This window comes from Castanea sativa, chromosome 11 (assembly GCF_040712315.1).
Source record: "Castanea sativa cultivar Marrone di Chiusa Pesio chromosome 11, ASM4071231v1".
Classification (NCBI taxonomy): domain Eukaryota; kingdom Viridiplantae; phylum Streptophyta; class Magnoliopsida; order Fagales; family Fagaceae; genus Castanea; species Castanea sativa.
In genome coordinates this window covers 22,953,226-22,977,872 of record NC_134023.1, presented here as the reverse complement: position 1 = coordinate 22,977,872, position 24,647 = coordinate 22,953,226, and the positions used below count along the sequence as shown (strand labels likewise).

The 24,647-nt window shown below is 36.3% G+C and overlaps 2 protein-coding genes across 3 annotated transcripts; one reads left to right on the top strand and one right to left on the bottom strand.

Moving 5' to 3' along the window:
• The first annotated feature begins 244 nt into the window (after positions 1-244).
• LOC142615076 (uncharacterized) lies at positions 245-9,889 on the top strand. Its single transcript, XM_075787765.1, has 22 exons — positions 245-513; positions 695-1,243; positions 1,356-1,624; positions 1,871-1,960; positions 2,141-2,275; positions 2,379-2,500; positions 2,860-3,024; positions 3,433-3,538; positions 3,980-4,085; positions 4,182-4,292; positions 4,928-5,091; positions 5,233-5,350; positions 5,911-6,135; positions 6,605-6,795; positions 7,223-7,390; positions 7,553-7,658; positions 7,744-7,881; positions 8,105-8,263; positions 8,463-8,669; positions 8,869-9,063; positions 9,151-9,222; positions 9,467-9,889. The coding sequence occupies exons 1-22, from the start codon at positions 466-468 to the stop codon at positions 9,623-9,625; spliced, it is 3,603 nt and encodes a 1,200-aa protein (XP_075643880.1). The 5' UTR covers positions 245-465; the 3' UTR covers positions 9,626-9,889.
• A 1,570-nt stretch (positions 9,890-11,459) lies between these two features.
• Positions 11,460-23,060, bottom strand: LOC142617195 (flowering time control protein FPA). 2 transcript variants are annotated; one of them, XM_075789936.1, is made up of 4 exons: positions 22,848-23,060; positions 22,145-22,522; positions 13,466-14,697; positions 11,460-12,950 (listed from the first exon to the last, which is right to left on the bottom strand). In XM_075789936.1, exons 1-4 carry the CDS (start codon positions 22,848-22,850, stop codon positions 11,726-11,728), a joined length of 2,838 nt encoding a protein of 945 aa, XP_075646051.1. In that variant the 5' UTR covers positions 22,851-23,060; the 3' UTR covers positions 11,460-11,725. The 2 variants fall into 2 exon arrangements, with proteins under 2 accessions (XP_075646051.1, XP_075646052.1); XM_075789937.1 differs by having other exon boundaries at positions 22,929-23,060.
• Positions 23,061-24,647: the final 1,587 nt, after the last annotated feature.

Below are 24,647 nucleotides of genomic sequence, written 5' to 3'. Positions count from 1 at the left end.
TTAGTGGGAAGTCGAGTTTAGTAAACTCGACTTCCAAAAAAAGTCCAACTAACAAATTAAGTTTGAACGCATGCTTTCGTCCTAAAATTTTTTCCTTCCTGTACTGTTTCCCAAATTTTGCCTATAAAGCGTGGATCTTCTATTTAGTTAAGATTGGTGGTGATTTCAGAACTCTAGTAAAACTGGTAAAGTGGAAAAGCTGCATCCAATCTGGCCATACCCCATGATCACATTAATCAACACTTTGAATTTAATTTAAAATAATTGAGGCCGAAAGCTCCCATTTTTTGAAAAACAAGAAAGTGTCAAACTAGCCGTTGCATTCAAAAAAAGCCCAAAGCACCGTACCCACGCTCTCTCTTCTTCTTTACTTCTTCAACTTCTACTCTCAGATCCTCTCCTCTCCTTTCAATCAAGCTTTGCTCATTGCCAAACCCTTTTTCTCAAACCAAAAGGCACACAAAGATGTTCACTGAAGGCCTGGATGAAAGCGCAGTCAAGTGGGTCAAACAGGTACATTTTGTATTGTAAAAATTATTCTCTCTTTTACCGAAATTTGAGTTCTTTATTCTTTGTTTTGTTCTCTTCTCCCTTTTCTTTCTATTTCAAATTATGGGTCTATCTCTAATCTGCTTTTTTCGCTTTCATTTTGATTCTATGACTTTTTTTCATCTTTTGAGTTTTGGGTTTTCAGGGATTAGATTTACAAGTGGAAGAACCCCCACTAGTTCGATCTCCTTTATCAGAGAAGATTGGATGTGACCCATTTCCAAAATCTCCTCTTTCACACAGATCATTCAATGGTTCAAGTCTCACCCATGTATTGCCTCCTCTCAAGTTCCACTGTGGCCTGCTGGCACCACACAGTTTGGTCACTCCTTGCCTTGACGACGACGATGAATATGAGAGCGTAGCTTCTGCTCCGGACGAGGAGGATACTAATTACTCGGATTCAGAGGAAGAAGTTGATTTCTTGGATAAGCCAATCTTACAGTGCTATAATGATGATGAAATTTTTGGTTACACTTACAAATCTAGTACAAATTTCAGTAGAGCACATGGGTCTTCTTTGAATAAAGGAGGGTTGTCCAAGGAAAAGCTTAAGATTGAAGTACCTGAAAATTTCAGAAGATATACTACTGATGGTGAATTGGGTACTAGAAAATGTGCTCAGAAGGGTTCCACTACAGCCCCAAGTGGTGGTGGCACTGAACTTCATAGACGGGTTCTATTCAATCTACATGTAGGACTTGATGTACTATTATTAACATTTAAGACAGTTGAAAAGACTGTGTTAAATAAAGAATGTTTCTTCTTTCTCATTGTGATTTATGTTGGTGATGATTTTAATTTAGGGTCCTCCAACTCATGGAAGTGTGCAAGGTTTAGAGGACTTGGGAACTCCAAGTGCACCTCCCATAGTTGCTGATATCGGACGAGAAGAGAGAAGCTTTGAGGTCGAGGTTGACAGTCAACAGCGGAGAGCTTCTGAAGGTTTGTCAGAAATTGATCTACCTGATGAAGGGGTATACCCAACAAGAGTATCAGATGAATTTTTTGAAAGTAAAGAAGGTTTAGCAGAATGGAAAGCAGAGTCCTTTGAAACCAATGAACTTGGGGAAAGGTATTGTAGTTTTTGACCTCATTAGACCTTTCTTACGTGTGGCCTAACATGTGGAATTTTCATTTTTAAATTGGAGGTTGAGTGGAGACACGGTTCGAACTTAGGGCCACCTGCTTGATACCATGAATTATAATTTGTCACAAAAGCTTAAGCTGATACGAGGGGGTGAATTTAATCATTTTACCACTATTCTAACAACTTGAACATTTTGTTGCTCTTTATTTCTCCCTTAATCTTGTATTGCAGAGTAAACAAATCCATAAGTGGTGAAAAGGAAACGCAATTTTCTTATTTTCAAGCCAGCCAATTGGATCATTCACCTTATTATAACACCAGGTACAATCTATGTGAAATTCCATTTGATAATAGTCATTAGGAGATTGTTGTCTACTGCTATATCCACAAAAGTTAATCCTTTTGTGTGTATCATCTCTTTATTTTATCAACTTCTACCAATTTTATTTCTATGTCACTATTGGATCCTAAAAATTTTGTTTTTCAATTGAATCATTGCAGTGGTCAATATGCCTGGCAAACACTGATTTCTTATGATGCTTGTATACGCTTATGTCTAAATGCATGGGCAAGAGGCTGCACCGAAGCACCTGAGTTTCTACGTGATGAGTGCATTGTTCTCCGAAGTGCCTTTGGGTAGGTTATCTTGTCTGATGCTAGTGAAAATTAATATAACTGTTTAGGTCATGGCTAGTTACAACTTTTATTGAGTATTTATCCTTGTTCTCTGATTGTATAGTTTACACAATTTTTTATTACAACCCCGAGCTGCACAACCAATGGAAGGCAGGACTACTAAGAGTGTTGAACAAATATGCGGTTCAAAGGCAAAGAAGGTTGTTGGAAAAATAAGAGTGGAAGGTAAAATCTGAATGTTGTAACTGTACCAAGTTTTATATTCAAATTAACCATGTGGAAAGATGTGTTTCGAGTTACATAACATCCCACTAGATATATGAGGCCACAAGAATATAACTTGATTTCGATTGTCTTAATTGGTATTCTTGCTTTGTCTATGGTTCTATTTCTTTGAAGGTCCATATATACATTAAATATGTTCAAGTATTTCTTAAAATTGCTTAACGGATTCTATTCTGATTATGAATTTGATATTATCATTTCCAAACAGAACATGTGAAGAAAGCAATTCTCCTTTAGATTTAGATCCTTTGAAATGTATTCTTAATTAGAACTAAAGTGTAGTTTTTGGATAATGTCAGTGAGGAAACTTCGAGTAATACCAAGGAGGAAGCTTAAGAGCACATATTCACAGAGAGGTGCAATCTACATGCAAGCGGGGGCAGAGTATGTTCGGCATGTTTCATCACTGTTGAAAACTAGCATGAATTCTCTGAAGATTGCCTCTTTCTCAGTGACATCAGAAGGTTTGTTTTAAGAAATATTTTGGAATATGTTTTACTTATAAATGTGACCGTAAATACACTTGTTGAGCCTAAGATAATGAAGCTTCTAGTAAATCTACCATCTGTAGTTGATAATACAAGTGATTAGCTCCAATATTGTTACTTCAGATCTTATTAGAGTCAAAATCATACTCATTAAAATTTTGTAACAATTTATTGAGAAGGTCATTGTGTACCTTTCTCAATCATAATCCTCAAAATCTCCAGAGATCAAATGCTAAAAGACTTATACTCTTCAGGATGCTTTTAGTGGTTTTCACTTCATGTCAATCTTACATACCTCAACAATATTAAGGATTTTTTATACCTTAAAACTTCACACTAAATTGTTTCAGTAGACATCTAATAGTTATCTTTTCATGCTTGTAGAGCCACTATCATGCTTATTTCAATTGAAGAGTGCTACAGAAGATACTGAAGTAGAACCGGGTTCTGCTATTTTCTTGCGCCCTGGAAGTGGTGACTGCCATGTCTTGTAAGTACCATTGCTTGTGCCCTGGAAGTGGCCAGCTTTAATTTTCTTTCAGTTCAGATAATTAACATGCTTGACAGGATCCAGATTTTAAACACAGAAACTTAATAGTCTGAAAATTCTTAACAATATGATGGTCTTGATGGAAAGAATTGTAAATTGGGTCATTGGATCTTGATTTTATGTCAAAAAATAGTAAAAATTGGACCCAATAGGTCTTGATCTTATATTGGCATTTGACTTAAAGCATGTTCTTTTTTATGCTGGTTTAGTGGTGATTTTTGAACACTGTACATACTTAAGGTAGTTATGTTATATTCTGAAGCATAGCTTACAACAACTAGACCATAGGTGAACCCCTTTAGAGGATGTCACTTGAAATTTTAGAGATAAATGTTATGCAATGAGTAGTCAGGGAGATTTTACACATGTATGTAATTTCAGTTACCCGGAGAGCCAAGGGGATGCTCTTTTGGTGGAAGTTCAAGACGCAAAAAAATCAGTCCAAGGTCGAACTGCAATCCCAGTTTCATCCCTCACTGACAACCCTGTACGTATCCTTCCTTCATCTTCAATATCTCATATAGGTATAGAGGCTATCTTACACAATCCTTATGGTATTTATTGTGGCTGTCTTACCATGCAGAGTGACAGAATTCGGTGGTGGCCCATATACCATGAAGATCAAGAATGTGTTGGAAAGATCCAGCTTTTTATTGGGAGTACAATCACAAACAATGAGACTAATCACATAAAGGTTTCATGTCCTTCAGCTCAACTGATCTGACTACCACAGATCCTCACTTTCCAGTATAGTAAAATAACATATTCATGGAAAATTGAATGATTTAAAGACTTATTCAGTTATGAAAGTGCAAACTACTAGTTTATTCTTTTTACTTCATATGGAACTTGTTTAGAAAGGCTCAATAATGGATTTAAGTGATATTTTAAAGATTACATCTTAAGTTTGTCAGTGTTGTTGTTGTGCTTTTTGTTTTTGCTTTTCCTGTAGTAACGCAAATATTTATAAGGATGTGAATTGTTTCAGAAGCTGTATGTGTCAGTTATCAGAATCTTATTACCAGAATTCAAAGAGATTATGGATTCAGTAATTTCATCTGTGTTAGGAGTTGGACTGGAAATAAATACTATTCATTTTATCCATATTCCAAGTTGGATCAGATAGTATGTGTGTGTTTGATCATTGCAGCTATATGTGTGGAACAGTTTCTACCTTATCGTGTTTTATATTAGATTGTGCTCAGTTTCCATTAGTAGAATAACAAACTGCTGTACAAGTGATGATATGCAAGTGTGAGGCAGGGAGCTGTTGTCTGTGCTTGCTTGTGTAAATCTAACTTCAATCTGTCTTTTCTTCACATGTTACAGAGTGCACCTGTTGTAGAAACTCTAGCCTATGATTTATTGCTGGAGGCAGCAATGCGTGCACAGCATTTTCATTCCCGGAACTTGCGGTTACAGGGACCTTGGAAGTGGTTGTTGACTGAATTTGCAGACTATTATGGTGTTTCTGATTCATATACTAAGCTGAGGTACTACACAAATGTAAATTTTGTCAAGTCAGTTCAAAGTTACTAAAAATAGTTCACTTTGTTTTTAAAGAAGTAACTAACAAATTTTAAACTGAACTCTAACCCTCTCAATGCTTTCACTTACCTTGGCTTTATTTGCAGATATCTTTCTCATGTCATGAATGTGGCGACTCCAACAAAAGACTGCTTAGAGCTCGTGAATGAGTTGCTTGTACCCATAATAAAGGCTAGAAGTGAGAAAAGTTTGACAAGACAGGAGGTAAGCCTCTTTAGAAGATCCACATCATGTCCCTTACCATTTACTGATATTTTAAATCAAATTGTGTGCTTTTGATTTACTAATAAGTGATAGTGGCCAAGTAGATGTTTTTGATGATGATTACTTTATTTGTGGTAAAAAATTGAAGTGGTAAGTACCTGGTGGTTGATGCAACAAAATTAATCAATAGAGATCTTTGCAGGGATTAATGGGAAAAAACTATCTACCTTTGCCCATTTGAGTAACAATGCTCACCAAACAGGCAGAGCCTCTTGATGTTGCTAAGGAGTGAAATGAGGATAAAATTTTCTTTTCTTTTCAGAGCTAGGGCTTCTTAGATTGTGGAAGAAACATATGGAGCCATGTTCTCTATGTTATTTTTCGATTTCCATCTGCATTCCTACTGCTTTGATGTAGAATTTGGGCCAATTTGAGATTGACCTTGTTCATTTTGTCATAAATTGGTCCAAATTATGCCTGTGAGAATTTCTATTTTGTTCATGTATGACCCTGTGTAAAAGTATCTTAGTTAACACATTTCTTGTCTTGATGTCTTGCAGAAAAATTTACTATTGGATTGTGAAACCCAGACAGAGAGTCTATTGGAAAATGTTTTTGAGAACTACAAATCATTAGATGAAGACTCTCCTACAGGGTTAGCAGACTTGTTTGGTCCAATGCAAGAATCTGCAGCGCCAGCTCTAGCACCTGCTGTCCAAGTCTACACTCTCCTTCATGATATCCTTTCTCTAGATTCCCAAAACACGTTGAGAAACTATTTGCAGGTAAGTTAAACTTGTCACTAATGATAACATACCGTTATACACTACTTCCTCAAATAGGCTTACAAATATAAATGCACATAGAAGATGAAATTTCTGGTTTAATGTTTGTTCAACTGATGTACCAGTCCAGACAATATAGGGCCTTCCATCCCATATTCTGCCTTGGGACATTTGTTCTTAAAAATTAGACTAGACTAGATAGCAGGAAAGAAAGCGAGAGACTCTCATGCAGCCTGATGCAACTGACCTCTTAGCTTCTACTGAATTCTTCCATGCATCACATGACAGTTTCCCAACATATTTATTAGTGGGATAATGGGGAATGGGACTGAAGGCATGGTACATAAGTGATTAGCCATATAATATCTCATTGTATGAACTAGCAGCAGGACTTTTCTGTCTCCTTTTGCACTTTTCTTTGTCAAATCAGGCAAAATGAAACTCTAAACCAAATGGAAGTTATTTGCAGACAGCAGCAAAAAGGAGATGTCGGAAGCACATGGTTGAGACTGATGAGTTTGTCTCAAACAACTCTGAAGGTTTCTTGATGGATTCCATTACCATCTCCACAGCATACTTAAAGATGAAGAATCTATGTATAAACATAAGTAAAGAAATTCAGGCAGACATCAAGATCCACAACCAGCATGTACTCCCCAGGTACTGGCAATTTGTCCATAGAACACTTACTAAAACCTTAAAAGGTTCAATAACTCATAAATGACACAGGAAAGGATCTTAAGTTTCTGAGCTACTAAGACTTGAATACTTGCTTCCTACACACCTCTACTTCCCAAGTGCCCCCAACTGCCAAGACCACATACCAGAAGAAAAAAAAAAAATCCTTTTATTATATTAATTTCTTTCTTTATTTCCTTTTATTTTAGATGGTGATTCAGCTTTAGCTACCAGATTTCTGTCAAATTTTGTTTTCTTTTTTGCTGTATTGATTTTTGAAATCATTTTCTTTTTGTCAAATTTCAGTTTATTAATGGATTTACAGTTTTATATATTTATAAATTTCTTAATGTTTTAATTTTGCATGCTTTTATTGTGTCATATATCTTCTGACACATGCTATTTCCAGCTCCATTGACTTGTCAAACATTGCCGCTGCCGTTTACAGCACTGAATTGTGTAACAGGCTTAGAGGTTTCCTTGCTGCATGGCCTCCAGCTAGCCCACAGCCACATGTAAATGAACTGTTAATAGCAACTGCCGATTTTGAAAGGGATCTTGAATTATGGAATATCAGGTTTGTGAAAGAAAATCCAAGCTCCTTATCGGATATACCAGAAGAAGTTCTCATATATTTGAATTACTGACAATGTAGCAAAAATGTGGTAGCAATACAACTTGCATCTTATTGTAGAAGTGGAAGCTTCTTTTCTGACATGCTGTTTTCTGTTTCTTTAAGTCTGGTGCAAGGTGGTGTAGACTCCAGGAATTTGTTTCACAATTATATAATGGTGTGGGTGCAAGATATGCAACTTAATTTACTTGAGCTTTGCAAAGCGGAAAAGGTATATGCATTGATCTGAAACAAAGCAAATATATTAGTGCTAATGACGAGTTTGATTAACTTATTCAGTCCAATTAATGATGCAGGTGCCATGGTCAGGAGTGATGACAAATCATTCCACTTCACCATTTGCTGAGGAAATGTACGACAAGATTAGAGACAGCCTTAATCAGTATGAGGTGGTAATCAATCGATGGCCTCAGTACTCATTGATTTTGGAAAATGTAAGTTATGATTTTCTTCCTACAATTACCATCAAAGCACCTAGTATTCCCTCTCTCTCTGCCCCCCCCCCCCCCCTCCACCCCCAAAAAAGTCAGAGACACGTGTGTTACAGATCTTTAGTCCTATCTTTGTAAGCATTTGTGTGCTTCTGTATATATGCACTTTTTCCCACAATTCTTGCATCTGCTAACACTTTGCAACTGGTTTATTGATTCCTGAAAGGCTTCTGCAAATGTGGAAAGAGCAATCATAAAAGCACTGGAGAGGCAATACAATGATATTTTGACACCTTTGAAAGATAGCATTCAGAAGAAGCTTAATTTGCAGGTTCAGAAGCTCACAAGAAGACAATCAGTGGCAATCTATTCTGTTCCTAATCAAGTGAGTGCTTTGCATGCAATTATTCCAGAGCATGGTATTAATATATGGTCAACAGGAATTTAAAAAGTTTCCTGAATTGAACCGAGTTCAAATTTAGTCAGTAACACACAGACAGACATATTCGTGTTTGCATGTGTATCTGTGGGACTTGCAGTTCTTTATATATTAATATATCTCACTTTTATTTTCTTTTCAACAGTTGGGAATTTTTCTAAACACCATGAAGAGAATTCTTGATGTCCTACACTGTAGAGTGGAGGAAATTTTAAAGTCATGGGCAGCATGTCTGCCTGTCATGGGTGATAAGAAGTCACTATTTGGAGAGCAGATGAATGGGATCACAGTTCTCCTAAGAACAAAATACAAGAATTACTTGCAGGCAATCGTAGGGAAGTTCATTAGCAATGTAAGCAATCCAACTACCTTTGAGTCCTACCCCACAGTCAAGTGCCTTTTTACTAATTTCTGTTCTATTTTCCTACCATTCAATCTGCTTGTAAATGAATTTCAATGTATTGTTCTTTGTCATGTTGCTGATCTTTACTTTGAATGAGTGAAAAAATAATCAACATAAGTTATAATTTCTTTGAAAATGATTGTATCAGATGCAAGCTAATAGAAATACACGACTCAAAAGGATTTTAGAGGAAACAAGGGAAGAAGATGGAGAGGCTGAGGTCCGTGAAAGAATGCAAATGTTGACTTCTCAACTCATTGATTCTATATCCAACTTGCATGAGGTCTTTACAAGTCACATATTCATTGCAACCTGTCGCGGATACTGGGATAGGATGGGACAGGTGAAGAGAGTGTCATATTTTATTACTTCATTTACTAAATTTCTTTTCAACTCTAATTCGTTTCAAATTTTAAACTGTTTGAACTAGATTGTTCTGCATTTTCTTGAAGACAGAAAGGAAAATCGAGTATGGTATAATGGATCTTATTATGCTCTTGGGGTAAGTGAATTTAAGATCCAGTCTCTTCTTTGAACTTAATTGGCATCATTAGTTGATTGTATATCAACAAGGATCATATCTGAAATACTCTGCGTGTCAATAGAAGGGGGGAGTGCATTGTAGTTCGCGATCATTATTCATTTTGTATCTGTTCAGGTTTATGATGGGTGCTGCACTAGCGTAGTTATTTCTCACGTTACTTCGCAAACTTATACCATTCATCTGATTTTGTTTTAATTTGCAGATACTAGATGACACTTTTGCATCGCAAATGCAGCGATTGCAAGGAAATTCTCTCCAAGAGAAAGATCTTGAGCCCCCTCGTTCAGTAATTGAAGCTCGATCAATTCTTTGCAGAGACACAGCAAATGCAACAGATTCATCGACCTTTTACTATGTTTAGGATTTGACACTTCTCCAACACCAAATTCATGTATCAATATTGTCATATATTCCTACCTGAGCTGTATAGCACTACGATAATTTTTTTGTGCAGAATTCATTATATTCTTTTTGTGTATTTCTATAATATTTTGGGTAATAAGGCAATGTAGAACTGTAGGTAACCCCCCACCACCCACAAAAAAAAAAAAAAAAGGCTATGTTTGGATTGCATATAATTTTTTGCTTATTATCAAGAAATTAATTTCAAAGCAGATGTTCTTATTTCTGTGTCTTTTTATCAAATTTCTTTCTTATTCTTCCTGTCCTCATGTAGAATCTCAGGAATACTCTTACAGTGGTAAACATTTGCTGGTACAGGGCTGCATGTAACCTTTAAAACTCACTGCCGTAGCCCTGCAGCTAAGGAATCATTCTCATCCTTTCATCAGTGCATTACCATTTATTAAAATTTAGATTTTCAACAATGTAACATAGAGCTCAGCTCATTAAATCTCTGAATGCTTCTTGTGTCATGGTCATTTATACCAATTCATTTGAGCTCAAGGGCTAACGAGAGATAAAAATCCATATTTTAGGTAAATGATCATGACACAAGAAGCATGCATAACAACTCGATATTAGGGACCTCTTTTCAAATTGAAATCAATATGGAGCGTAAGTTATCTGGTTGGAAGAGACTTTACTTGTGGAGCTTTCCTACTCATTTTTTATCCTTATTTACCATCCCAGCTCAAGTGGCAAAAAGGGTTGAGAGATTATAGAGGAACTTCTTGTCGGTGTGTGGGAGGTGCGTTCTACAACTTTTGGTGGGAGGGGTATGGTTTGTACGCTTGTTGTTCAGAGGCTTGGATATTAGGAAGCTAGCAAATTTTGACCAAACTTTGCTGGGTAAGTGGCTTTGGCGCTTTGGAGTGGAGGAAACAAGTATATGAAGGCGTGTATTGCATTGAAGTATGGTGTGGAGTGGGATAAAATTTTACAGTACACCCATTTGGATGTAGGCATTGGTAGTCTGAATTGGTGTTGGCATGACCATTGGTGTGGAGATCAACCTTTGAGGATGTCATCTTCTCTTGTATAATTTTCAACAAATAGAAACAAGTTAGTGGAGTCTTCGTGGGTGAGATAAACAGAGGAGGAACGGAAGAGATGGGATGTAAGATTTCGTTGGGATTTTAATGATTGGGAGTTAGAGTTGGTAGCGTTATTTCTTAGTCTTGTTTACTCTAATATACCTCATAGAAAGGGCTGTGATAGAATGGAATAGATGTTGAAGAGGAGTGGGGTTATACATGGTGGCTTTACTTTGTTATTTGGACGGTGGCTTGGGGGAACATCCTTATTTACGAGAACCTCATTATGCAGGGTTATACATTAGTAAGTCGGTGATGTATGTGTCGATGTAATGGGGAGACAATAGATCATTTGTAAAGCTTTGAGTCCTTTGGGATTTAGTGTTTGTTACTGAAAAAGGGTCATTGATTTGCTATTTGGATGGAGAAATTGACTTGCTAAGCGTTTACTGGAGATTTGGAACCCCTCATCAAGGGTGAAAAGAATGCACAGAGATAAAGGCGCCAAAAAAATCGGATCTGTTGGTTGTTAGTGTTATTTCTTTCTTCACTACCCCACCATAGTTTAAAGGCCCTTCAGCCCCAAAGCTCAAATAAGTCAACTTCCCATAGTAAAGTTGTGGGTCAGCCCATATCTTCATAAACAACGGGATTCCCCATTAAAAATAGTGACTGCATGTTATTTAATCCAATTACAGTACCCCTGTCATAACAAGAAAGAATGCGAAAAAGAAGTTCACATCATGATGCAACTACGCAGGAAAGGACACTGGCAGCTTCAATTTCTTCCAAAAATAGTGGCCATAAAAACTAGCTGGTCAGTTAAGTCAGAATGAAACTTAAAACAAGTAGCATGATCATAAAAAAAAATACTAAAAAAATCAAGATACAGCCAGTCAGCAGCTGATTAGAAAACCCAGAACCTATTTGCAATTTATACATAATTGTAAATACCAAGATCCTTTGCAAAATATATAGACTGTAGCCTTCTCCTAAAAAGTAATTTCCATTTCCTGCACAGAAGGTCAACTTCCTTTTCCTTGTTGGATTTGCTGAAGAAGAGCAGCTGCCAGCTGTAATGTTGCTTGCAGTCGTTTCTGTGGATCTGCTTCTGCTTCTTCCTGTGCAGTATTATTTTGCAGAAGTTGATTTCCCTGAGCTGCTGTCTGAAGTTCTCTTTGAACCATGTGAGGCGCTACAGGTGCATTTGATGTCCGCTGTTGTGGCTGCTGAAACTGTTGAACTTGACTAAAATGCGATGTTGAAAGCTCAGAACTAACTTGATTATTCTGTGGAACATATCTCTGGGATGTTCTTAATGGGTTGCCAGACTCATTCATTGTGCTTATCTGCCTAAAATCATCACCCATAGATAGGTTTGCAGAGCTCCCAGACTGTCTCTGCTGCCCAAGAAGAGATGATGCCAATTGTGCAAGTTGATCCGGTTGCAGGGCTCCAATAGGCATAGACATAGAAGCTGAAGTTTGGGTTCCCTGAATAGATGACTTGCTATTTCCAGATAATGGAATACCAGAGATTCCACCTTTATAATGACTTTCTTGCATTCTGTTTGGCAGGACTGAATGATGCTCCTGAACAACAGGAACAGCACTATTGGATGCTCTTGATGGTACATTTCTGGTACCAGAAATTGAATTATGCGGATGGTGAGAGGAGAAATTTTGTCCCAACATAGGGTTTCCCTGACGTGGTGGATAGTCATGCCTGTTCCCATTGTACGAGTCGGATATGCCACTGACTGCATGAGCAGAACCTGAAAATGATGCAGGTGGAGCTGATGTAACCACATTCCCTGAAAAAGATACATTGGGAACTCCTGCTAATTGAGAAATGGCTCGCATAGGTGTTGATGGCTTTGTGTATGATGAATCCCTGTTAATGGGCACTACATTTGTATTATTTTTCTCATTTTGATGGTGAAGAGACCCAAAGTTGGAACCAGGGTGCTCTAACCTCAAAACAACACCAGAGATACTCAGTTTCCCAGGTACTTTAAGTACTTTCTGTGAAAAGTCTGATGGGGGTACAAGAAACAAGGTGGTCTTTTCATCCAACTTAGCAACTGCTGCTCGCTGTTTCTCTCCAAGATAATGCATGAATTCATTATAGAATCCCATGTCAGCATCAGTTTCTGGTACAAAGAAGACAACCCAAGCATTAGCCGCTTGATAGTAATGCTTTGAGAGCATGTCTAGACCAGTTCTTGCTGTGCAATCTAAGAATTCAGGCCTGCAGCACAATATTAGTGTTGTTAAAAATGAGTTAGAGTGAGAGTGGGAGTTCAACAGCTAGGTGGTAAAAAGAAAAAAGAAAAAGAGCATCTGTATCCTCTGAGTTCTATAGTCTCAGCAACTACATAACTGCATTTGAATTTCCCACAGAATTAAAACAAACTACTATATCAACAAAATATTTCAGAACAAATTATCATATATAGAAACCCTTATATGCATTGAACACTGGGATTCTATGGAGAGCAAAATGGATATTTTCCATTTCCATGGGGCACCTAAATGCATCTTCAATGAACATAAGTACTTACAGATAAAAGAATAACATGATAGAAATTAATGCATTTACTTGTAAAAAACTAAGTCAAAGCCTTTTAGCAACTATAGAAGGAGACAGGCGCAAAAAGAAAAGAAACGGGCAACTGGAGGCCCTTTTCACATCCACACTCCTGTTTAAAACATATCATGACAACTGTCCAGAAATCTCTAATTAAGAATGTTGTTACTACTTACAACATCATGTCTAGGACTTTTCCCACAGGAAAGCAGCGAGCTCGACAGATGGGAGTTCCTCCCTTTGCTATAGTCCCTTCCCATTTCCATTCAGTCATAGAAGACTGATCAGATTCAGGTGTAAATCCTTTTTTCTCAATAGGATTTGATGGCAGAGAACCAGAACCCATCTGGAAATTTTCATAAGATTCTTTCCAGTGATCACTCCTTTCTCCATGAGGTACAACTGAATTCATTATGCGATTAGAGATTGGTTTATACCCACCAGGTACAGCCTCAAAGCTTCTATCAAAGGCCTCAGGTTGGGGAAAATCAGAGAATACCTTAGGGAACATATGTTTCTCTTGCTCAAAATCAGAAAAAGGATGCTCTGGAAGGTCTTTCTCAGGTGGAAAGGAGCCAGTCTTCAATTTCTTGGCTCCATGAAAGTATTGGACATCTTCTGGTAAGTCCCATGGCTCATCATAGAATGGACTTGTTTGACGAAATCTCTGAGGATAATCATGTGAATGTCTCTCTCTTGTAGGACTACTGTGATGGTCATAGATGTCCTGTGATAGTCCTAGAGAATCCACTTCTCCAAACCTTCTCTGCTCAGACGTATCATTTCCACCAGCCCATAAAGTGCGCTTCCTATTAAAACTATAGGCATCAGAATCTCTAGGATCCATATCTGATACAAATTGAGGAGATCTTACGCCAAGATCTCCAGATAAGCTCCCAAAATTCCTATCCTGCCGAAAATTCTCGGATGATCCTGAGCGAACATTTGATTTGAAATGTGGCGACAGCGAGGAGTTCATTGAGCTCCTTCCACTGTTGGATGAGCCAGCTTCATTCTTTGCAAAACAAATATGTACACGGGGATTGCCAAATAATTTTCCCTGGAGAGTTTCTTTTGCCCTGCAAGCTGACATTACACTCCTGAATCGAACAAAGGCATAACTACGACCAGGAAATGCAGTAATCTTCTCAATCTCACCAAATGGTGAAAAAGCCTTCCCCAAGATCATTTCATCAACCTTCAATAATGATGGAAACCCTATCCACAAAACTGGACTAGGCTCTAAATTTTTGTCATTCAAATTGGATTTGTCAGGATAAAAAGGATCAGGACTAATTTGGCGTGCTCTGAACTCCCTTTGAGAGAAAGGAGATCCTCTTGACACTGAGCGCTGTTCATCCCGACGTTGAGAGTAATCTTCGTCACGTGATGCTGTTGATGCCTTGTCCTGTGATTAAAAATCTCATTAGGTTCAAGTGCAAAATCTGACCAAAGCAGTCAAATTATCAAATGCGAGTTGGACTTATGCTTCAGAACACATTTCAGAAGAACCTAAAAAAAATTGCAACTAAGCTTCATCCTAATAGAATTGATGGTCTCACAATAAAAGAATTGGTACTAGGCCTCAAATATATGATGGACGGAAGATGGGAGAAATAGAATTAAATTTGTATCGAAGTGTGTGTGACTAACAACTCTGTTCCAGAAACTATAAAAAGGATATATGAGATGATTAGTGGCAAGGCAATCTTCACAACTTATTTACTTAACAAATAAATATGGACAACTGTCTCCTGCTGATTTTACAAATTCAAGATGAATCCATTATTAGTTTTATTTATTTATTAAGTTTCTCTACTGCCAGAATCTTTCCATAAGGCAGGAATGCATCCACTACAAAGCACCCAAAATACCTAGTGAAATTGTGAGTATGACATGACACACCAAATCATCACATTTATTAGGTAGGTCAGCCATCCTGATGCAACCTTACAATATAAAGCACAAGCACAATTTAAGACTAATCAAATACAGGCCATGTGAATTTGAAAACTTAATCAGCACAAAAGAAATTTTCTAACCATTATCTGATCAAGACAACAACAAACAAACCTTAGTTCCAAAATTCTGGGTCGGCTATGGATCTTCAACAAAACTAGTCAAGGTTGGCCACATGTATTCTTTTCCAACATTCTATTCTATCCAAAGTACTCTTTGTTACTTTTTCAATTGACATGTCATTTTTTACTACCATTTATGTTACTTTTGGTCTTCATCTACATTTTTTTGCTCCCTCACTTGAATCATCTCACTCTTTCTCACTTGTGCATTGATTGTCTTCCTCTAAACATGACTAAACCATCACAAGACCAAGTTCAAAATCTAGCCCACTTAAACCACTAATGAATAGGGAAACCAAGATTCAGAGAAGACAACTAGGATGTATTTGGAAGCACCCTAAGCATGCTCTTATAGAAAATAAATAGGTGATGAGGAGAACAATTAAAAACCTCTTTTGGATTGTCAACGAAAGCCCACCCTCATTTCATGAAGGAACCATGTTCAGGACATTGATTTTCCTGTCAGGAGTTGAGAGAGAATACTTTGACATCTATGTCAAATGCTTGAGCCACTCAGGAAGAGCAAAGTAGGAGTGAAACAAGAAAACTTGTAAAATGTTTGACAAGTATGCCAGCAACAATACCTTCATCTCTTCATAAAGAAATCAGAAGGTCTGAAGCCATTTTGGCTGCTTTCAAACAAGCTTGACCCTCAATTGATAAATGAACCGTGTTCAAGACAATGGTTTGCTTTAATTTCCCAATAAAAGGGAAGAACAAAGAAATCTTCTCATTAGTTGGCATTACCAAAAAAAACTACCACTGCAAAACAATAAAAGTCCTACAGGGAGCATAAATTGATACAAAGCTCATGCAGTAACAATGTTCAGTTTGCTCGGTTCCCTAGTTAAACTATCACTCTCTCTGTCAGCTTCCTCTTCAGTGGAGACAGATTTGAACTTCTATAATAAGTGGAAACCTTCTAATGAATGAATAAGCCTGGTCAGAAAAAAATATGATCCACCATGAACAACTCAACTAATTAACCGCACTTAAGTATTTTTAATCTCATACTGTTTTTCATACAGGCACCAAATATAATTGAAAGGTATGCAAAGAATCCCAATTATTGCCTTAAGAACCAATAAAGGTATCCCAAAAATATTTTCAACTAGCTCACTCATTACAAGCCCTGATTTTTAACCACCTATGAAATATGAAAACAAAAGCAGAGGAGACAGAGGCAGAAGATATTAACATATACTTTAAACAAGCTAAAGATGAATCAATTAGACATGACAAGGCAATGCAATGCCACCAAAGAATTGATGCAGAAAAAATTAATACTGTGCTTATATAGACAACTAGGAATAAACCCTAATTCTAATTGACACAGGAAAACCCTAATTCTAATTCCAATTTAGTAAGGAAACTTAATTCTAAATGACTTGGGAAATCTCAATTAATTACACACAATACCTTTGACTCTAGGAAATTAAAAAAAAATACTAATAAACCTAATTAACTACTAATACCTAAAATAAAATTCAAGTGACTCCAAAACTAAGTAAAACTAAATTAAAATAAATATTTTTTGTGCTTCCCCCATCAGGAATGTTCCATCAGCTCCAATTAATGGGAAAATATTTCAACTTAATCAAGTCAAACCACAATTTTTTTTTTCATCAAGCAACTGTCTCTCTGTGCAGACTTGCAATTCCCTTTTGGAATTGCACAGAGAATTATATTATGTAGAGAAGGCAAAAGGTCCAACTTCAGAAAGGGGCATTCTCAAACCAAAAAGATTTTATGAACAATATTAGGCTTAATCTTGTAATTGATATAGGGAAAGAAATTAGAGATGGAGAGGGGTGATAAATCTCTACCTGCATGAATGTTATTATATATTCCTTGGAAAAAAGGTCCATGAGTAGCAAGATCTCACATTTGCTTAAAACGGAATCATACCACAGACCATGTCATTAAAGGATCTAGTTCTTAACAACCCAAATTACAATAACATTAAAAAGAATTTGTCTACAGGAATCGAAATGGTGATCTCCCACCATTGGAAATGCAATTAGATTTAATTGACCAGTGATTGCAAGATCTTATTAAACAGTGCAGCTTTTAAACCCATGATAATTAGCAATTCCACACTCACTTCTAAGTATCTATCAATTAAAACAACAATTGCAGTCAATGTCTACAATTCTGTAATCTCATTAATGCGAATGAGATTTATGAACTGGATCATATGTCCTTTCACAACTCCATGAAACTTGGAGATATGATCATATATCCAACATTAGTGATTCTGTTATTTGATTTTATATTTCTTTCACTAACAATTTAAACCATATAGAAATATATGATATTTAGCAATCTCTATAATATGCCTCTTCACTTCCACAAACCGTGAAGCTTATTGCACATTTCTCAATAAATATTGTTTTTTATAAGCACAATATCATACAAGTATTATAAAGAACTGTGCTCTGCCCAATAAAGACATAGTTCACCCACTAATTTGACATTAAATAATGTACCTGATCCTTCAGTGACTACTTCCTATTCTCAGAAATTATAACTATATAACTACCTTTGTGCAACAATATGAGCTCCCACGGATTACCATAAATATGGTCTGTGGAGTGTGGCAAGAGAAGTGATTTACATGCAGTATGTCAAACTAAAGGATAAGAAACAAAAGTCAACTTCAGATTTCATATACAATTAAACAACATGGGAAAATGTATACAAGAATTTCATGTATTTATTTTTGTTCACTTAGTCATAGTAGAATAAAAGAAACCAATCAGTGGTTGGGGCCAATACATTACGGTATGTGCAGAAACTCTCTTTTTTGCTCAGGCATAGGAAACTTCATGTAATTCCTTATTTAAATACTTCAAAAGCCTTGTTTTTACAATTTCCACAGTTGCAAAAAATATTACATTGCATTTTATATTGTGTTTATGTACAAGATGCACACGGTACATACACATGAAAAAGATTAAGAGGAAGACTCAGGAGTCAGGACCCAAAAAAAAAGACCAAAAATTAAGATCACTGGGCTGTTAAGGCAAACCCAAAATAAGTAGATGTTGTTTGGTAGAGTATACTTGACCAGAATTTGCACCCTCTAAGCTGCTGCTTTTGTGCTACACTAAATACTCAGACATTGAAGAACTGCTTAGAGTGCATCATGAAAGTCCCATTAAAAAAGATTTGGTTGTTCAACAGCAACTCAGAGACCACTACAGAAGGAATAAACCAATGATTCCAACCTCTTCCCTCCACCTCACAATTGAGTTTCTATTGAATAAAGCAATCAATTATCAATTAATAGAATTACTGTGTAAGCTAAATATGACATGTAGCCCAGCAGGATGCCTGTTAAGAAGTATTTGATATGCTATGACATTGAGGTAAAATTTAGCTGCTGCAGTAACATTATCAGATGCACTAGGCCACTACACTTGCACACATTTCATTCCTTCCTCACCATTCCCAACTATAATACCATATATTCAGAAGCATTAGTTAGCAGAAAGTGAAACAACAGTACTTTTGTTCTGTAAATTGCATTCCATGGATATGTAATCCTTTTTTTATCACCTCATATAAAAATGAATTGAATTATTTCAAAATGTTGAGTATTCACAAAGATAATTCCTACTCAAAAGCAGCTATGAAAGGTTTTGAAACAAGGAGAGATGGATCATGGATATTTGATGAGTGTGAAGCATCAATTTTATAAAAGCATTAGTACCTGCAGGATAACATCACTTTTAGAGTGTAATTTATTGGTGATTGTTTAGCAGAAAGCAAACAGGACTTCCCAGAATATGGGTTTCCCAAGGACAATATTTTAAGACCTTGGTAGACAAGTTACAAGGTGCTTTTTGTGTCAAGAAGATGAGTAAAGTGCTCAGAGGATCAAATATGAAAAGATAATAACAATCTGCTCTGGCTATGATGTTCTGCTGAGTGGTGTATGCCCCTTTACTCAACTGATATGAGCCCAATTAGATACACTTTCAGAATATGTAAAAATGACTGCTCTGAGGCTATCCAGCAAGTTGCATTGTACTTAATTTTGTGATTAAAATTAAGAACACATATTATTGGACAGTTATCTAATGCATGAAGCATCCTCTTTTTAATAAAATCTTAAAGTACTTATTAAGAATGTTGCCTAAAGCATGAGGCACCAAGTTTGTTATATCTTTATCATAACTGATTTGCATTGCCTCTTTAAATTCATTTTCCCCCTCATTATTTGATAAAAATAAGAAATCTCCAGAAATTTTAGAATTCATTCAAGTGAGTATTTTCATCAATTGGCCACTGAGCAGGCGCAGTCCCATCATAACCAGGAAACGTGATAAAACTTCTACCACAATTGGCACAGATGTGTCAGTTACACTCAGATTTTCTGTAATAGGTTGCAGTGCATTGGAATCAGCCATATGGATGCTTTGAGGAAATTGACCATAATGAACCATATAATCATGATTCATATGGCACCTTATGGTCTTAAAAATTGTGTTCTGGACATCTTTATGTGCATACAGTTTAGTAATCCAAGAAGCAACTCAGTGACTATGGAACCATAGAATATGGATTATTAACACACACAGATACTGTGCTTATTCCAAGAGACTTTACTTCCTCTTGTGACTCTGGAAAAGGATGTTTCAGATATACGTCACTCTGGAAAACATGTGCAAATCTGAGATTAAGGAAAGAAACAGCAATTGAACATACATTGGACCTGTGGTGGTCCATATGGAGGACTTACCAAATGCACTAAGATATTGGAAATGAGATTTTATTTGACGGTCATGATAATCAGTAACTCATATTTCATCAATTCCTCCCGTCTAGCTAAATGAAAATAAAACTTCATGTATTCCTCTCATGAATCAAGTTGTATTGGCATTGAATGAATTTGGAGAGATGAACCCTAAATAACTCATGCAATGTGGACTTTTCACCTTCTCAGTTTTTGGAGTACAAATCAACCAACAAGCCCAAAAGTGTATTTGAACTACTTTCTGAATGAAGGAACTAGTTTGGGAATTATTCTTTATTTGCATGGGAAGGAACTCTTTTATTCCTTTTTGTGGACTTTGTGGAAGGAAAAGAACCAATGTAGTACTTTTGAGGGTGTGAATGCCTCAATTACTAAGCTAAAATTGTCTTCCCTAAGAACTTTTTTTTGAATTGTCTCATGTTTTGGGACACAGTGATATAAATTCCATTGCAGATTTCATTGATCCTGTTTCATTTAGATTGTAATATCACTTTTTGCATCTCTTCAGGACTACTTTGTGTACTCATGTATGTGAGATGTTCTTTATTAATAAAATATCATTGTTTATCAAAACCCTTTTTAGGATTTCAGTCAAATTGTTAGCATACTGATAAAGCAACATATAGTGGTTCTTGCTCTACTAATGACCTATATCTCAACTATTACCATATAGCCGCCTTTTAATAAAAAGCAATTCCAAACTTTCCACAAGTAGTGTCTATTCTAATAGATATCGCTTCACTTCTCTAGCTATTTCTAATGATTTTAAATACCTATCTGAGAATGTAGGGAGAACACCATCTTTGGTCATTCACTAAAGACTATAACCTGCTACAATACATCAATCTACTTTTAAGGTGTTTGCCCAGATGGATACTCAAGAACTCAGCCAAATACAAACATGTTGCCCCCATTTACAACAATTGGGAGAATCAGTAAATTGAATTTCTCCAACCTGTCATCACAACATAAAATGTGCAACCGAAAATAAATTTTTTAAGCACTTCAGGAAGAATTGCTTTTTAGATGATAGATTTTTCTGTGCAAATTTGATGATCTACATCAGTTTTATGAGAAGCTCCTTCCCCATCAAGTGTGAGAAGCTGATTTTTGTTTTTCCTTCTGACAATGTCAGGTTTTTTTGCTGCTGCAATTTATTTTCTCCAACTTGCATTTGGTTTCAAAGTATTAAAATTAAGGAATGTCTTTATGTGGAAAATTTTCCTGCAAATTGACCATACTTCCCAAATAACTATGCAGCTACCAAAACAATTCACACACTCATTACAATTAAATCTTTGTCACCTATGCATTGGGAAGATACACTGCTTTGCATTTTTTTTTCTTTTTCTTTTCGTTTCCTGATAAATACTTTCCTCGTGGTTCTTTCTATTAATTTTGAGACTATAGGGAATCTGATACCAGATTATATATGGAATTCCTGGGGAAGAGCACATAGAAAAGGAAGTGGAAAGCCAAATAAGTTGCATGCCTCTCCAATTTGTGATATAGAAGGCAGATTTGAGCCTTATTAGTGGGAACACTAAAGACCAAAGATTTCTAATATTAATGAACATATGGACATGGGAGCGTGGAACCTGTCAACCTGTTGATTATGCTTTGCAGTTTTTTTTTTTTTTTTGACAAGTATAATGCTTTGCAGTTTTTGATTGAATATTTAATTGAATGGAGGGTGGGGTGGCACTGTTGTTAACTGCAATATTGTGTATATCCTGGAATGCTTTCATTGGTTTGGTACATAAGGTTAGATTATACAACATAAGTGAGTTAAGATGAGTCACATTTCTCTTGCTATTATTGTTCTTGCTTGAAAACAATGAAAGGAAGCTGCTATTATGGCATTGACAAAAGGAAATGTAATTTTAACCAACAGTATATATTATACATAGATCCATACATAGACATATACACAATAAACTTAACTGAGAAAAGAAAAGCATTGCGAGGAATGTAACAGGCAAGACAAGAAGTGGGAGGGGGGCAGGACTAACCGCCTTGGTAAACTCAATTCTAAGTGGGTTGCCGGCGACAGGGAAACCTTGAAGCGCGGTAATGGCAGCAAAAGCATCATCATCCCTCTTGAAATTAAGGAACGCATAGCTACGCCCGGGCTGGAAAGCCACACTCTCGAGCTCTCCAAACTGCAAGAAGTGATTGGTGAGCTCGTGCTCTTGTATGCTGTGGGAAAGATTCCCAACCCAGAGATGCCTCGAGGGCGGATGCCCACTGTTGTTATTATTATTACTGTTATTCAAATTGGTAGAATTAAGATTACGCCCCGAACCCGAATGGCTACTACTCATCTTGTCTTCGAATCTCGATGGGTAGTCCCTTCGAAACCGGTCCCGCCCTCCTCCTCCTCGGCCCGACTATAATGCCAACACAAACACAAATTGCTACTCAAAATACTAAAAAAAAAATCCTACAATTGTGTGTTGTAGTACATAAGATGATAAGAATGTGAATATTGTGAAGTGGGGTTTTTTTTTTGGGACACAATATTGTAAAGTGGGTTTTAGTTAGTTAATATATGAATTGAATCTCCTAGTAACCATTAGAGGACAAATTAAAATAGGCTATGGCTAAGGCTAAGCGATGGTACTAGAATTACTTCTAAAACAAGTGATAATAGTTTGATTGAGAGAATGAGTGATTGAAGATGCAAAGAAAGAAACTGAAATATGTACAGCTTACCATTTTGAAATATGAATTGAATTGAATTGAATTGAATTGAACTGAATTGGAGCAAAGCAAAAAAGCAATAACGTAACGAACCAAACAATATTCTGTTACTGCCTCCTCCTTAGTCTCGCCACTCTGAGAAAAGTTTTCTTGTTTTTTTTTTTTTTTTTTTTCCTTTTTAGCTTTTTAGGGTTTGGAATTGGGCTGTGGAAGAAAGAATCTATATATATACGTGTGAATGTGATTTTTAGTTTTCTCTCTCACTCTCTCTCTCTCTCTCTTTTTTTTTTAGAATAAATAAATAAAATTGTAAGGTATTTAGGAGATGACGTCATGTAATACCTGGCAAGTGCGCAGTGAGTTGACTCTCTGACTGCTTGCGTGCATGCGTGCGAGAGTTTTGAGTTTCATAAAATCAATTCTACAGGTCCAATATATTAAAAAACAGAGCAATTTGATTTCTAAATCTATCTTCATCTTAAACGCCCAAACCGTTTTTCATTTTTCTTGATTAGGGATCAAGTTTGAAAGTTTTGAAATTTCTATAATTTGGCTTAAGATTAGCCTAAGCCTCAAGAGTATTGTTATATTTAACCCTACAATGTATATCTATAATCTAGATTATTATCACTTTGTTTGTCTTGATAGAAAATTTTATGTAAAAATAATTTTTTAGTGTTTGTTAGAATAAAAAAAAAAAGAAAAATTACAGTAAACCTACTTGTAGTTTGATCCATTTTCACTTTGCTTACCTATGGTTTAAAAGTTAACACTTTGCTCGCCTGAGTTTCAATCTGTTTGCTCTCCGTTACCTACTTCACCCTCAGACGTTATAAAAAAACCATTTTTAATACGAATCACAGCATAACACGGATCAAAACACAAACCCTTTGAAATATTTCCTCACGAGCCCTAAAATCACGAAAATCCCCATCTGCATTTGATATTGAAATTATGCTGCAAGAATAAACCAAGACGAGTAACGGGTTGTTCGAGGGACTCAAATCTAAGCAATAAATCAGTCACTGTTTGGGTTTTTGAACTATTTTTATTTGGGTTTGTTTGGGTTTTATAATTTTTTGAGTAATCAGTCAGTGTTACATGTAATTTAATAAGAATATCGGTTGTGTTTGTTGATGTTTATGAAAAATGTGACCACCTGTAGTTTGGATTTGTGTTTGTTTATGGGCATTTTGTCTGTCGTGATAATTGTGTCTCACTGTGGCTATGTGATTTAATTTTAGTGTTTGCATGTGCTTATTAGTAAAATAGAAACAAAAGCAAAGTAGAAAATGTGGTCCCCTTGATATGTGTGTTGCCTCCCAAAAGTAAAACATAAACATACAAGTATTTATTCTTTATATGTCTGTTGTTTACAATTATTTAATTGTCTATATGTAAAATGGTAATTTGTTATTGATGATGGATGATGAGGAAGTGAAATTCGAGGTTCATTATGGGGGGTACTTTTTTGTGGAACCTAAGTTTAGAATACTTTGGTAAGAAAGTTGAAATAATGTATAAGGATCCTAATAGGCTTAGTTATTTTGAAATAGAAGGTATATGTGAGGAATTGGGGATTGATGAATTGTCTACGTTTCATTATTTAGCTCCTAGGGGCAACTTGGAGCAAGACTTGAGACTCATATATGATGATACAAATGTGGTATCTATGTTTAAGTTTCATGGAGGGCCAAGGGACACCATCATACTATATGTGGAAAGTGGTCATGCTCCACTTGCAGTTGAAGTTCCTAAAGGGTTTGGTGGAGGATTTGGTCAAGGGGTTGGTGAAGGAGTTGGTGAAGGGGT

Bases quoted from the DNA above. Each gene is read 5' to 3' on its own strand.
- LOC142615076 (XM_075787765.1), top strand. From the start codon at position 466: ATGTTCACTGAAGGCCTGGATGAAAGCGCAGTCAAGTGGGTCAAACAG. The intron at 1,961-2,140 runs GTACAATCTATG...GAATCATTGCAG, and splicing joins TCACCTTATTATAACACCAG to TGGTCAATATGCCTGGCAAA. The intron at 6,136-6,604 runs GTAAGTTAAACT...AGTTATTTGCAG, and splicing joins CGTTGAGAAACTATTTGCAG to ACAGCAGCAAAAAGGAGATG.
- LOC142617195 (XM_075789936.1), bottom strand. The intron at 14,698-22,144 runs GTTAGTCCTGCC...TTTTAATCACAG, and splicing joins GAATTGAGTTTACCAAGGCG to GACAAGGCATCAACAGCATC. The intron at 12,951-13,465 runs GTAAGTAGTAAC...ATTGTGCTGCAG, and splicing joins AAAGTCCTAGACATGATGTT to GCCTGAATTCTTAGATTGCA.